Raw genomic sequence first — 14,648 nt, 5'->3', positions numbered from 1 at the left:
ACATTTGCTTTCGCTTTTGCTTTATAATTTTGGTTTATTGAACTAAGAATTCCGGACACGCTTTCGTTCATGATCGACTTATGAATGTCAAGCCAGTAGGCGTGGGCTCTCCGATGCGTGTACGAAGAGCCTTCGACGTCTTGGATGGATCTTTCATCTCGATCTTGGAGTACCTGGAAACCATCAGCACACCGATCGTCTTCAGCTCTTGGATAGCCAAGAATCGGCCTGGGCATGCATGTCTAATTCATCAATAAAAAAAGAAAAGAAAAACGGTGTCAGGGACTCGATATATTGCTTTTCCTTCAACCAGTCAAGCTGCCAAAAAAAAAAAAAAAAAAAAAAAATGGATCCAATGAAATTACCTTCCCATGCCGAAGGGCAAGAAATCTGCACCGGCTTTTGTCGCAGCCTTGGGCTTGCCAACAAACCGCCACGGCCTGAACGCTGTAACGTCCTCACCTTGTTCGGGACTCTGATGGGCCGAGCGCATATTAATGATCACGTTGCCCCCCTTTTGGATCACGATCCCGCTCGACAGGGTCACGGTCTTACGGGCCCGATGGACCAAGGTCAGCCGCTCAGTCCGGAACCTGAAGACCTCCCGGACGAACGAGTCCATATGGACCATCTTCTTGATCGCCGCTGCGGACAGATCCCGGTCATGCGTTGGATCCAGCTCCTCGCCGATCTCCTCATTCTTCGCACGCAGCGCCTGACGCTGTTCTTCGCGCTCTTTTTGGATCGTATCCAGAACCTGCTGTTGCTCTTCATACAACTTGTCCAGATACTCTGGGAAGGCGGCCATGTAGTACAGTAGATTCGTGGAGGTGTCCGTAGTGGTGTGCACGCTCGCGAGCACCAAGATCAACAGATGACCACAAACGTCCTCGAGGTCGATAAAGCCGTACTTGTCAAAGTTATCGAGTAGGCGTTGGAGGACATCGTCCGGACGTTCATATTGGAGTCCCTTTTCGTTGGCCTCGGTCTCTTGGCGACGGCGCTCGAGGATTACTGGGGAGGCGGCATCGACGAGGGTGCGGACATGGACCTGGAGCGGGTTGAGGACCCGGTAATTGGCGCGTTTGATGAAGGTTCTCCAGAAGGAGGCCCGTCGTTGACCGTTACCGAGCATCTTGCCAAAATCGACGGTCGCGGTGATGAAGGTGTCGATAACCTTACGCGACTTTGCGATCTCTGGGCCCACAAACACATTCGCCACTTGTTATCGTTGTTCGTTGTCGTCGCCAAGAAAAAAAAAAAAAAAAAAAAAAAAAAAAAGAATGATAAACGATATGATCAGCCAAAGAAAAAAATTGATTGTTTCATACGTCTGTCCAAGAACAGAAAATGGGAAAAAGAAGAATGATATACATACTTGCGCTGGCGACCATCTCCTGGAGCACCTTCATCGGCTTCTCCACATACTTCCCCCCTTCCTCGGCCGGACAGGTGCCCAATTCCTTCTCCAGATTCTTCACCAACTGTTCTACGATCCTCGGGGTGAACAACTGCAAGTTGGGCGAGATATTATCCCTGACAACCTCATGGATCGTCCGGTTATCGAGGTCCATATTACTCTTCCTCACACTATCAAAGAACGTCCGCATCCCCGTGAACTCATCGATCGCATCCCCGGCCGAGAAGTCTTCGTTCATGAAGACCTCCCGGATCTGTGAGCCCGAGACCACCGTGAGGGCCTTGTTGAGGAGCAGGATGTTGAAGACCGGACCGTAGCTCTCTTCACACCGTCGGAGGAATGCGTCTTGGTCTTCTTGGTATTCGTCATCATGGGTGGAGTCTCCCGGACGGAGAGAGGCTGTTGGAATGGACTAGAAGGGATTCAACAGGATGTTGAGTAAGTATTTCGCTGTCAATGAGGGATAGGATGGATAAAGGGGTCGGAGATGATGCGCAGTATAACATGTCTGTCCATGGATCATAATGAAAGCACGGAGAAAACGTCATTTGAGGAGGTAACAATGAAGAAAGAAGAAAGTGAGGGGCATAGTAACGAATGCTCATGTCGCTATTCTCGCCATTGACTCCAGAACATGTCTTGCATGTTACCTTGTCAGTGGCAAAACCAGAATTGGCAGCGATCTTCATAGTGAAATAGGCCGCCGAGGCGAGGCCGATGCCTATGGGAAGGGCGGCCCTGAGGGCGTCGATGGGGATGGCATTCGAGGTATTGGAAACGAGACTGATAATCATGGCTGCAGTGGGTCTTCGTGGGAGCCTTGTCTTTTTGTTTGTTGTGGGGGGAGTGTGGGAGGAAAAAAAGATAAAGTGGTAAACAAAGGCGTAAAAAGCTTTGTTCGCGATAGAGTTAATTCAGCTGAAGTGCAGTGTGGAGTGAGGCGATAGAAAGGAAAAAAAAAGAAAAAGAAAAAAAAAAGACAGAGCAGAGTGTGGGATATTTATGGCCTCGGATCTCGGATGCGGGGTCGGCCAGAAGGAGGAAGGGAGGACTGTAGCATTGAGAGGGTAGCAGATTGAATAGCGGCCTTTGTGAAGCAAGGTCTTTCGTACACGAAGGAAGGTCCTACACAAACCTGTTTGTTGCACCGCAGTAAAGATGGGCTTTACCTCTGCGCGCACCGGACTAGCGCTGCATATCACAGGAGCCGAAGAGAGAGAAACGATGGCATCATTGCAAAGAGTACCGTTTATTATATTTTCCCTAGTCGCAGAAGAGCGCGACTGAGGAATTGCTGGAGAGACAAGGCCAGTAGGATTTCAGATGGGGTCGTAAAACAAAAAATAAAAAAGGCGTTTCTTATCTTTCGGCGCTTTCAGATCTTGCTACCGCGACACTGTGTCGCATCAGATGGCATCACACAATGCCACGTCTACCCACCTCAACAAGCGGAGCAGTGCCTGCACTAGCCGCTGTGCCTTGACCAAGAGCAAGTAAAAAAAGAAAAAAAGAAAGCCCACAAGGAGGGATGACCACACCGACCTTGGACTAGAAAGAGTCCAGGGGGGGTTAGAGCACCAGAACCCCACCGATTCGCATGAATGCTTAACCGGGGATGCGTTTTACCCTTCTACTATTCGCTGGATGGAGAGAGGACGCATATGATTCATCCACAGCCCTGACCCCCCTTCCTTGGCAGCGCTGATGTCGACCGAAAGCCCTTTCTATTTCCTTCCTCCCCCCTCTTTCGACTTGAGTCAACTCCAACCAGACCAATCGCAGAAGCTTGGATAGATTGCCCAACAGGAGTGCATGTGCCCTGGATGGGTAAAATGTTGTGCCATCAGTTCATGCGCTTTAAATGTGCATAATGGTGTTCCATGCCAAAGATGGATTAGATTACTTTTTCTCTTTCCTCGCTGTGGAGGATATACCAAACGCGCCTTGAGCAAGGTTACACCCGCGGCGCAAAGCAAGCACAGGTGGACCATGTTTAGCGCTGTAGCGCAGATGGCCCTGTTTGACTGGCTCAGCAGAGACCCATTTGTGCGTGAGTCTGTGTGGGTGTGTGTGGTGTGAGTGGATGTTTATGGATTGGGCCATGATGGAATAGCCAGTAGTGCCAATTGGCACCACTCAAATATCTCCACGATATAATCTATTTTGCATGGATTTTGTGCCACAGAGTCTCAAAGTGCACACATACCTGGCTGCATACATCCTACTTCTTGTTTGCGCCGTCCATCGTTGATTTGGGCGTAACTATGTTTGTGGCGTAAATTGGACCTGAACGTGCTGAATGCGCCCATGGATACCGATTCAGCGACCCTATCCACGGTGTCCTTCATGCATTTTCTCTTTTTCCATTCAGCACCATGCGGTGCCATCCACCACCCATTCTCTTTTGCATACTTGATAGAGAAACCCCTCCCTAGAGCCCGTCATTGAACGAATTGATCTTTATTACGTGTATATACAGATATCTCTTCGAAATGCAGCCCTCCACTCCATTATTCTTCCTTTACATCGCAACCACTTTTATCGCATCCTTACGCAGACTTGACATTATACGTCCAGTTGACTTGTCCATTGACCGCAACCCCCAATCGCTGATACAAGTTTACAGCTCTGGTATAAGGACTTAATCTTGTATACTGCTCCTTCAACTCCTTCGCAATCTCGTCCCTCTCATCCGATCCCCTGCCACCACCTTCCTTGATCCACGACCTCGTCGCCGCATCGAACCTCGACTCCAGTGCCTGACGCTCCTGTAATAGCTCCTCCTTCTTCACCACATCCTTCATACAGTCGTCCTCGCCCTCGCGTGCCGGGATATACTCGTACTTCCAATCGTCCAGTCCATCATAATGCGCAATCGGCAGACGTTCACGTGGGATGATCTTGTGCAGCTCGCTGTTGTTGCGTGTGAAGATAAACTTGGAGGCGACGACAGGATCGAGTAGAGGTTGGATTAGTTTCCACAGACCCCAAAAGACAAAGGGCGCCCGGTGGACGACACACATGCCGAGGGTTTCTGGGTAGTAGGATTCGAAGCACTGGACAAAGAGGCGGACAAAGCCCCAGTCCATGTTATCGAGACCAAAGTTCGAGAGGTCAAAGATAACGATGACGGTCTCCACCTCATCGGGGAGGAGCATACGGCCGCATTCCATAGTCTAACGATGAAGGTACCAAGTTGGATATGTTAGTTGTTGTTTTTTTGTGAGCACGTACAGTGGATGGGGGAAAGAAGGTTCTACTCCCCTTGATGCAATGAGAGCAGACAACGATGGGAAACTCAAAGAAAAGAAAAGGAAAAATACTTACAAAAAGAGTAAAGCGGTGGAGGGTCTCTGCGGGCTGGTCAGCCTTGTGGTGGAGACGGGTGTTGATAACGGACATGGGGCGACCCAGAGGGTCGGCGCCCCGGAGATAGCCCTTGCCGATACGCATTTGCTCGATGAACTTTGGGTATTTGGCATCCAATTCTACATCTGACAGCTCAGAGAGCTCGCTCAAACGCTCGACAATGCGCCACTTGAGTGCGTTCAGGAACATCTTCAGCGCATCGTCCAGCACCCACTTGCGGGCACGGATGAACTGCAGCCATGGGAAGAAAGAGAGTAAGCGAATGAGTCAGCAACTGCTGGGGAGTCGATAAAATAACGACAGTGGGTACATTGCACTCAACAGCAGTCCCCCTTTACCTTGAGGACAATCAAGTCAGGGTGGTCCATCATGATCATCTTCCAGAACGCCTTGTACAGGTCCTGACCCGTAAACTGTGGTGCGACGACGATTGCGCTACCGCTCTCCGACGCAGACTTGCCCCGCCCAAACCATCCCGACTTCTGCGCGGGCGCAATCTCGCCGTTGTCTTCCTCGCGGGCCTGGCCCTTGAAGGACGAAGGTGCGGTCTGGTCAAAGAGGGCCTTGCCATCGAAGATATCAAAGAGGCGGACCCAGAACTGCTTCAGCTTCTCGGTCTGCTCCTCTGTCAAGTGGCCGAGACGGCCGTCGGTTGAGAGGACAGGCTGGACGTATGTCGAAGGTGCAGCAGCAGCGGTGCTCATAGTTGGTAGTGAAGAGGCGGGAAAAGCTAACGCCGGTAGAGGCAGTGGGAGAGGAGGGGATAGAGGGGGGAGAGAGAGTGGAACAAAGGGACGGCCAATTTGTGATGAAGGGGGAAGGGGGAAGAACACCAATGGGGAGAGGCGCTATTTAAACGCCCCGGCGATTGTTTATATTTTTTTTTGCTCCACACTGGCACATGTGCAGAAGAGATACACAAGAACACAAACCTTAACCACAATGCTGGGCTGGCTGCGTCTCGCCCCAGATACACAGACAACACCAGGCTGGCTGCATGGCCTGCAGTGGATGCCAGTCCTTAGTAGATGCCCGCAATGTTGATGCTGACTACTTTGTATCCCCTCTTTGTCTACCTGCGAGAGTCCTCTTTCTTGCGCGCATCCTTGTTTTATTTGCGTTACTCCGCATCATGAAGAATCCATAGTGTTTTTTTGAGCGCTCAACAAGAAACAAACAGCGACGGGGAACGCAGGCTAGCAAGATATACCATTATCGTTCTCATCCTCCTCGGCTTAGTCAACAGCAACACCTCCACGCTTGATATTGGTATCCACAGTCTCTTGACACTTTATACCCTGCGCTGGTTTGTTGTTTTGTTGCCCATGGACCAAGTAGCCGTCCAGCGGGCAAGGTTAATTGCATTTATATCCTAGTCTTTTCTACTTAAGGAAAATGGGGTTTGTCATGGACCCCCAACCACGCGGTCCTCTCCTCACTGCTCACACAACACAGGCAGCCCATTGCCTTTTCACGTTGCGACCTTTTTCGACTTTCTTTATGTCTTCCTACAGTATCTCAAGAGCGACTGAAGATGTAAAGGTAGAGGAGGGAGGGGGGGGGAGGTAGAAACAAAATCACCTTTAGAAGCGTGCGAACTTTATGTCTGCATCACAGACGCGCGCGCGGCCTCCTGTCGTGAATCCCAAAGAGAGAGCACCTATCCAACGTGTTTGAGGATGGGGAGAGAGAGCTTTGTCGGCATGGTTTGTGGAGAAGGAGAGTCTTTTTGCATGATGTGTTGAACAAAACAAAAGTGAGAGCGATTGAAGGGCGGGAGAACTGGAGGGAAATACGCAAAACAAAAGAATTCCCCCGATAGAACCTGGATAGAAGATTCTATGGGCGCGTGGTACGAAGCGTAGCTAGCATAGCGCCCTAAAGATATAAAAGGGCTTTATGCACTTCTCTTTTCTTTTTTTTTTTAGACCAAAGTACAGAGTGGATGTTTAAAGGTAAAATATCTGGAGATGTTCAAGAGCATGGCTGGCTATCTAAAGGACCCGAGCTGGGCCAAGTTGGGGATGCACCACAGACCACGTCTGAGACACGACGCGACAAGACGCATTGTGTTGTAGAACGCGTCCTGTTTCAGTGCGTTGTACGCGACAACGTCTCTTATCTCTATTGGAATGTGCATTACACCGCCAAGTATACCATGTATATTAGTACTGTAACATACTGAACTCCACCACTGTACTTTATACGAATGTAAACTGGGCAAGTAATCCCTTCAATATAATTCTTCTGTTCCCATTCTCACAGTATCTTATAGTACTTTTCTTTTTTTTTATTTGTTGGTAATTTCTTGAAGATAATGTCGTATTGAGTATGGATGGATTTATGGCTGTGATGGTAGCTGGTCGCTGGTACGGTATAGTGCTCTCATATGCCGTTCCACGAACCACGATCGTAGTTCAGTATGATCGTGCTCCGTCAGCCAGTTGCAGTGCTGTTGATCCGTACTATCAGTGCACATTCCACAGTACTCCTGCTCGCAGTCATCGCATACGAATGATGAAGGCATACACAACGAGCACACTTGTACTTGACACGCGTAACAGTTATAGACCGAGATCTGCGCTTGGAAGCATAACACGCAGTAGTTCTTGCCACACAACTGGCACAGGCTGTTGTCGATGCATCCGCGACAGTATCTCATGGTACACGTCTCGCTTGCCGTCGTACACTTGGTGCCCAGACATTTGTTACATGTCACGACTCTGCAATTTGCGCAGCTGGTGGAGGACATGACATATCGATTGCAGTCATGGCAGCGAGGGATACTGAATACCCAATTGGATGACAGCACATCTCTGGGGCAGTCCTTGCATGACCATCTGTAGAAAGACACTCTCCGGCTATATGTCGCCAGCGATCGTTCTAGAGCACCGTATTGCGCGATTTTGACCTCGTCCGTGTGTATGACCGCACGATACTGGGTGTCGCGGCGGGCATACGATAGCACCGCCGTAAGGAAACCCTTCACATGCACGTTGCCACACCGTCTTAACGTGATGCTGGTAGTCTCCCACGACGCCATCTCGACGGCGTTGGGCGTCGTTATCAGCGTACCGGTCAAATTGATAGAGTCGTAGTTCGCTAGGACGCGCTTGAATGATGGTGTGATGATCATGTCCTTGAGTTGTCGTCGTACGTTGATGCTACATACCGAGAAGTCAGCACTTCTATACTGGCGAGTGATGTCCACGATATCGCGCAGGTGCCGGGATACGCCGCGTAGCGTGAAGACACTGTCGATCTCTAGTACCCGCACTAAAGACTGTACTACTTCCACAGGCAAAGTGTCCATGGTGACAGGGCGGGAGGATGCCAACAGGGAGGGGAAGATGCCAACAGGGAGGGGAAGATGCCAACAGGGAGGGGAGGAGATGGGGTGGTCAAGGGGAGTACGTGTGGATATGTACTGTTTGTCTCGAAGGCCGTCGTCTAGAATGTCAGTACACTAGAGTGCCCACGATTACACACTTCTGCTGTTAGATGGCGAACATTCCAATACCTGTCAATATTGCTGCTGCACAAGGGCATACCTGTAGAGTGCACGTATTCAAGGGTGGAGAATAATTCAAAAGAAGGGAGAGGACAGTTGTTGGGTTAAGGAAAGAGAGAAAGTGTTATGGGACAAAAATAAGCAAATGCTAACGCCCATCGAATCGCCCCATGCCTCCAAACCAACGGGTTGTGCTAGCAGTGTGCCCGCAGCTCACAAATTGCTTCGTGTCCCCCTCTGTCATACCTTACTCTGAAGAAGCTCAGTTTTGAATCCCTGGTAACAGCCTGAAATTGCTCAGTAGGATGTATTTGCGCGCATGTATCCTGGCGCGCTCACGACAAAAAGTCTATACAAGGCGCTGTGCTTCGCCTTGTCAGACTGAAAGTAGACGGTACTGAATAGAATTGCGTGCTTTTGAAACTCAGTTTTGGATTGACATTCCCCGGTAACAATCAAAGATTGCTCTCGCTCTCTCGGTTTGTGTCTCGCTCCCACAGACTGTGTCTCGCGCTTCCATCCCAGCGAGGCTCAGTTAGACTCTCCTACTCCTGCAAGATTAAACGTCAAAATGGACGAGTAACGCGTACTGATCGTGAGTTCGCTGTTGGATCCTTAGTATGCTATTAATCTATGCTCGTAGATTAAGGCTGCTCGTCAAGGAGGAAAAAAAAAACACAAACTTGTGTTGACTGAGACACTTACTTTGTCCTGAACAACCATTCTGGCGCAGACCCATCTCATTGGTTGGAGGATATACACATGGTGTATATAAACTGGATTGAGCACAAAGTGAGCGATAAGAACATTCAGACCTTTCTGTGGTGGAAACGGAGCGATTGATTGGCGATCCAGTCTACATTGCTAAGTTTCAGTAACGTCCTTATCAGGGTAAACGTTCGAGAACGAAAAAAAAAAGTGGCCTGAGATGCTCGTTAGCATTGCCAAGGAAAAAGTTATGCGGAGTCACAAACGAAAGAGAGGTGAGCGGCAATTTAGATTGCATACCCTGGGTTGATACATACGGATACGAAGACAGGTGAGGAACGCATAGGCAAAGGCACAGCCAGGGGAGGACTCGTATTAGCGCCTTGACATGTGCGGCACATGCACCGTCCAAGGTACAAAGTTAGAGTTTATTTTCAGATTAAGCGTTTTCCACATCGACCTTCTACTGGTATGACCTAGGCTGTAGCCCGGGAGCCATGGAGCGCGATCCTCTCATTCATAGTATCCGCGTCGGGCGCAAGGATCTTTCATGACACAGGCAATACGTGAGTGTTAGATGGCGCTATGGGTATGTCCCATTCCGTATAATTGGCGTAGGTATACCAATATAAATACCCCCGATTCTGGACAGAGATATTCACACCAGCAATCCTCATCTTCTCATCATCTCTCCATCATGCCTAGCCTAAAGGTGTGGATCTTTACCGCGCTGCTTAGTGTCGGGGCCGTCCTCGCTCAAGATTCCAGTTACGACCCGCTGCCTTTGCCTCCGAGACAGAACGCCGGCCCACCTCGCAGTGCCGTCAACCGCGTCAACGAGACTGCCGATTTGATGCTCTTCCAGCAGTACCCCCAGCATGACATGAGAGACATCGAGGAGTTCCAGCAGTACATGGCCGACCTTTACAAGACCAACAACATGACTCTCCCCACTTCTGCTACGCCATCCCGCGTGAAGCGCGCCGACAACGCCCTCCCGCTGACTCCATTCTGCGTCGCTCATGCATACAACCCGCATCGTACCCGCATCTTCTACAACCAACGTTCATGTGACGGCAATGGCTGGAAGACCCTCTTTGTCTTCAACGCGTTCACTCAATATGATCGCCAGCTGGCCTCCTCTCCCTCATGCGTCGGTCTCGCGCAGAACCCGGAAAGGACCATGATTTACAGGGGCGTGGATAACTGTAACCGTCATGGATGGTCCCACGTGGCCCACTTCTATGAGAGTGGTTGCTTAGGTGGTGATCCCGATGCCAACTGCCATCACCACTCCTCCGAAATTTTCCAGGCATACGATCCCCACCGTGCCATGATCTACCCATACTACGATGGTACCAAGCATGGATGGTCGCTCTATTCTGCATATGGCTACAAGAGCCGCTATAGACTACCCCAGAAGAAGGAACTGGACCATCTGAAAAAGTCCGCATCGGCACACATCGACCTGCACAAGCGTATGGATAATGTGGCGCCTGCGGCTGGAAACTTGGCACTTCGCCGAGCCATTTTTCACCTCATCACATACTGGACAAATGATTACACCCACCATGGCAACATTCCTACATTGCGTGGCCGAGACCACAGGGCTTTCGCCTCGTGGGCCACCCGCATCGGCCTCAGTCAGTTCCTCGATATGACCATTGGGCAGGGCCCCTCACGTAATGGTATCACATCGGTCGTCCTCCGATTCAACGGTATCACCTATGCAGTCGCGACCCTCAGAATCTCTGCCCGCTACTACGCTGATGATATCATACATGCACTCACGGCCAGTGTCGAGCGCGGACTTCCGACAATGGCCGAATCCGACCTCAATCTCCTTGACAAGGTCGTCATGTACCTGACCGGTGACTGGGGACACATCCATGGAGCAATCCATGCCTTTGACGAACTGTAGTGGTATCAATGGATGATGATGGCCGTTTTAAACGCGCGATGGGAATAAGTTCTAAAGGTTGCCGCTGCCGCATATTTCCACCGTATTGTACTTTATTCGGTACGACAAGTGTATCTCTAGCTCAGCATATCAAACTTCAAACAACAATGAATACTTTCTACAAAACCAATTCTTTGAATCAGACGGACGGCTTGTGTGAATGCATCCGATGGAACAGGTTACTTCGCCCAGGTCAGTAATACCATATTGGTCTGTGCACAGAGTTAGCCCAACTTTAAAAACAGATGTCCTCCTTCCCCTGTCTTCACGCCCGTTAAGATTCTGGACAGCACCCTCCTTCTCAGGCTCACAGGCATCACCAAACTCTTCGTGGATCTTATCATAGATCTCGCTTTGGGTCTCGTCGTCATCCTCTAACCGAATTCTCTCATGTTGGGTTTGTATCCGCTTCAATCGATGGAAGCCCTTGGCTCCAGCGGGGACGCCAAGGAGATAGTTGGGGCTGCGATAGTTGGGGCTGCGATAGTTGGGGCTGCGAATTTCCTAGAGGCATGCTTCAGCATCTGTCTAAATGCTTCGGGCGTTACCCTTAGCTGTCGTCAGCTCCTTAGTTGTCGTAAGCCGGAGGTCCATTTTCTACTGTTTGGCGTTCATTTTCAGATCCACTCGGAAGTTGAGGGTCAAAGCATGCTGCATAGAGTCTTTAATTAGATGCATTTCATACAAGAGAAAGAAATAGAAACGAATGCCAAATACGCACACATAGTACCTCGAGAGACATGAGAATGAGCAATGCAAGCGTGGTGTCAGTATAGCGGCAGACCGTCGGAAACTTGACTATGGCCTTGTCATAGTGAATCAAGGCGTTGCTCATCAAGCAGATCCCATCAAGGAACAACTCACTGACCACCCTCTATGTTGTCTTGGCCTCGAGTTCGGATCGTAGTTTCTTGCGAGTGGTTCCAGTCATTCTTGAGCCAAAGTAGAATTATCATCGTTTGTACCAATGAATATTTGCTACAAGCCATCAAGCCATTCTTGACTTTGTTGATGCTGGTGGGTTTGTCCTCAGAGATTACCAGGTCAATTTTGAAGTCCTTGGCGCATTAACGAATCGGTTCTGTAGGTGGAGGACTTCGAACTCTTCTTGGCGTATGGTTCTGAAGGTCAAGGACAGTATCTCAGAGCGCTTCATCAAGTAGTCCTGAACCCGGAAAAAGCATAGCCAAAGACGTTTGTATATGGATACCCCTGAACAGTCGCTGCTAATTATTGCGGATGCAACCCAAGACGATTCTTCAGTTCAGTTGCGCAAAGCTCTCAGCCGTGGAGTCTCTTTGATGGTGAAGCCAGCAATGTCCACAGCACAAAATGTGTTGTCGCCCAACTTGACAGTTTCTTGTGTATGCTCAGACATCTCATCCAGGAATTTAGGGATCGACTGGGTTTTTGTTATCCAGGTCCGTAGATAACTCGACAGGCCTACTTTCTTGGCTGATGCACCCTGTTGGATTCAACTCAGGGGGGTGTTCCCCAATGAGCGCAGTGCAGTGTTTACAAATCGACGACAAGATTCAAGGGCAGCCAAATGGGAGAGCCACCAACCAGCAATGTGGTCTACTTTCAATCGCTTCTATTTTTTACTCTTCTTTTTCTTATCACTCCATTGCACACTCCTTCACTCTTCCCTTCCTCTCCCTCTTCCTTCCTCTTTTCCTCCTCCCCTAAGCCATAATGCTTCGTCGCATCGTCTCACCCTCCAGCCTCACCCGTCGTCTGTTCATCTCACCTACTGCTTCCACCACCACTACTCCTATCAGAGCCATGTCCAGCACCAAGGCCCAGACCCAGTTCAACGATATCCTCAAGTCCGAGATCGAGTCGATCAAGGCTGCAGGCACCTACAAGTCCGAGCGTGTCATCATCTCGCCCCAGAACTCAGCTATCCTTGTTGCCGGCAGGGACGGCAAGCCCTCGCCCCAAATCAACTTTTGCGCAAACAACTACCTTGGACTCGCAGATCATCCTGAGGTTATTGCCCGCTCAAAGAAGTATCTTGATACCCATGGATCCGGTCTTAGCAGTGTCCGTTTCATCTGCGGTACTCAGGTAAGGAAGGAAGGAAGGAGGGAGGGTGGAAGGGAGAGAATTACTCTTATTTCCCCAGCAAAAGAGCTGTTTTGAACGATGACAATTATGAAAATGGACTGAAGTTGATGGGTGATAAGCAACACCCTGCCTTTTCTTTCTTGCGGGGATACAAAAAAAAAAAAAAGCAAACAAAACACAAAATTGGGGTCGTGAGAAAAATTATCGAGCCCACATTGGGAACAATGGTCTGAACTAATTTTCTTTTCCTTTCTTTAAATAATAGGACATCCACAAGGACCTTGAGAACCAGATTACAAAGTTCTACGGCACAGAGGACACGATCCTCTATGCTTCATGCTTCGATGCCAACGCCGGTATCTTTGAGACCATCCTCACGGACCAGGACGCCGTCATCTCCGATGCATTGAATCACGCCAGTATCATCGATGGCATCCGTCTCTGCAAGGCCAAGCGTTTCCGCTACAAGAACTGTGACATGGCTGGTAACGTCTCGTCCCGCCAGTTTTGCGATTGTCATTGAGAAGAACTACGACTTGTAGGGAATGAAAATACTTGAATTACAACTGATATATTTACCACTCGAAAAAAAAAATTTGATAGATCTGGAGGCACGTCTTCAGGAGGCCGATAAGGCCGGTGCGCGCCTGAAGTTGATCGCCACAGATGGTGTGTTCAGCATGGACGGCAAGATCTCTCCCCTGGACAAGATCTGTGATATTGCCGAAAAGTACAATGCCCTGATCTTCATCGACGACTGCCACTCCACTGGATTTTTGGGACCCAATGGACGCGGCACAGCAGAGTACTTTGGCGTCCAGGACCGTGTTCATATCGTGAATTCGACCTTGGGCAAGGCCCTCGGAGGCGCTGCCGGCGGTTATACAACAGGATCCAAGGAGATGATTGACTTGCTTCGGAACCGGTCGCGTCCCTATTTGTTCTCGAACAGCTTGCCACCAGCGGTCGTGGGTTCCGCAAGCGCGGCATTGGATCTGATCGAGGGTGCCAAGACGAACGGATTGTTTGATCAGTTGTGGGGAAACACAAAGTTGTTCCGCAAGCTTCTCACTGATGCCGGATTCACAATCAAGGTAAGGAGCAAAGATGAAGGCAACAGCTACACCGATTGCGATTGACGGTTCAAGCCTTCGAAAGTGATTCTTATGGCCTTTTTTTTTTTTTTTTTTTTTTTTTTTGAATATAGGGCGATAACCACCCCATCTCGCCTGTGATGTTGGGCGATGCTCGTCTGGCTAGCCAATTTGCAGACAAGATGCTGCAGCGCGGTATCTACGTCGTTGGATTCTCATACCCCGTGGTTCCCAAGGGCGAGGCCCGTATCCGTGTCCAGCTCTCGGCCGCACACACGGAGGAACAGATTCGTCAGGCTGCGGATGCTTTTATCGAAATCGGCCGTGAGCTCGGTGTCATTGGCGCCAAGAGCAAGCTGTAGATACACATGCCATTTCCCTCTTGTCCTTCAGCCAGCCCCGTTGTTTTTCGTCCCTTACACCAATATACATCCATTCCACTCATCCCATTCATTCATGTATTTTTATCAAAATACACCTATCAAATGCACATAGCGTCTTTTAAACATATATTTT

At 49.6% G+C, this 14,648-nt stretch overlaps 5 protein-coding genes across 5 annotated transcripts; 2 read left to right on the top strand and 3 right to left on the bottom strand.

Moving 5' to 3' along the window:
* Positions 1-12: 12 nt before the first annotated feature.
* Positions 13-2,135, bottom strand: BC939DRAFT_451763 (cytochrome P450). Its single transcript, XM_051555720.1, has 3 exons — positions 1,379-2,135; positions 366-1,221; positions 13-242 (listed from the first exon to the last, which is right to left on the bottom strand). The coding sequence occupies exons 1-3, from the start codon at positions 1,656-1,658 to the stop codon at positions 68-70; spliced, it is 1,311 nt and encodes a 436-aa protein (XP_051412133.1). The 5' UTR covers positions 1,659-2,135; the 3' UTR covers positions 13-67.
* A 1,658-nt stretch (positions 2,136-3,793) lies between these two features.
* Positions 3,794-5,615, bottom strand: BC939DRAFT_451757 (CRAL-TRIO domain-containing protein). Its single transcript, XM_051555719.1, has 3 exons — positions 5,128-5,615; positions 4,748-5,020; positions 3,794-4,596 (listed from the first exon to the last, which is right to left on the bottom strand). The coding sequence occupies exons 1-3, from the start codon at positions 5,491-5,493 to the stop codon at positions 3,970-3,972; spliced, it is 1,266 nt and encodes a 421-aa protein (XP_051412132.1). The 5' UTR covers positions 5,494-5,615; the 3' UTR covers positions 3,794-3,969.
* A 1,405-nt stretch (positions 5,616-7,020) lies between these two features.
* Positions 7,021-8,383, bottom strand: BC939DRAFT_451755 (uncharacterized protein). Its single transcript, XM_051555718.1, has 3 exons — positions 8,341-8,383; positions 8,178-8,255; positions 7,021-8,157 (listed from the first exon to the last, which is right to left on the bottom strand). Exon 3 carries the CDS (start codon positions 8,100-8,102, stop codon positions 7,131-7,133), a length of 972 nt encoding a protein of 323 aa, XP_051412131.1. The 5' UTR covers positions 8,103-8,157; positions 8,178-8,255; positions 8,341-8,383; the 3' UTR covers positions 7,021-7,130.
* A 1,294-nt stretch (positions 8,384-9,677) lies between these two features.
* BC939DRAFT_451752 (uncharacterized protein) lies at positions 9,678-11,087 on the top strand. Its single transcript, XM_051555717.1, has one exon. The coding sequence runs from the start codon at positions 9,706-9,708 to the stop codon at positions 10,927-10,929; it is 1,224 nt and encodes a 407-aa protein (XP_051412130.1). The 5' UTR covers positions 9,678-9,705; the 3' UTR covers positions 10,930-11,087.
* A 1,444-nt stretch (positions 11,088-12,531) lies between these two features.
* BC939DRAFT_451750 (2-amino-3-ketobutyrate coenzyme A ligase) lies at positions 12,532-14,640 on the top strand. Its single transcript, XM_051555716.1, has 4 exons — positions 12,532-13,038; positions 13,304-13,523; positions 13,642-14,132; positions 14,246-14,640. The coding sequence occupies exons 1-4, from the start codon at positions 12,664-12,666 to the stop codon at positions 14,492-14,494; spliced, it is 1,335 nt and encodes a 444-aa protein (XP_051412129.1). The 5' UTR covers positions 12,532-12,663; the 3' UTR covers positions 14,495-14,640.
* Positions 14,641-14,648: the final 8 nt, after the last annotated feature.

Source organism: Gamsiella multidivaricata, assembly GCF_025024155.1.
Source record: "Gamsiella multidivaricata strain RSA 2152 chromosome Unknown BC939scaffold_33, whole genome shotgun sequence".
In the NCBI taxonomy this organism is placed as follows: domain Eukaryota; kingdom Fungi; phylum Mortierellomycota; class Mortierellomycetes; order Mortierellales; family Mortierellaceae; genus Gamsiella; species Gamsiella multidivaricata.
The sequence above is the reverse complement of the archived record's forward strand: the minus strand, read 5'-3'. Positions and strand labels throughout refer to the sequence as shown.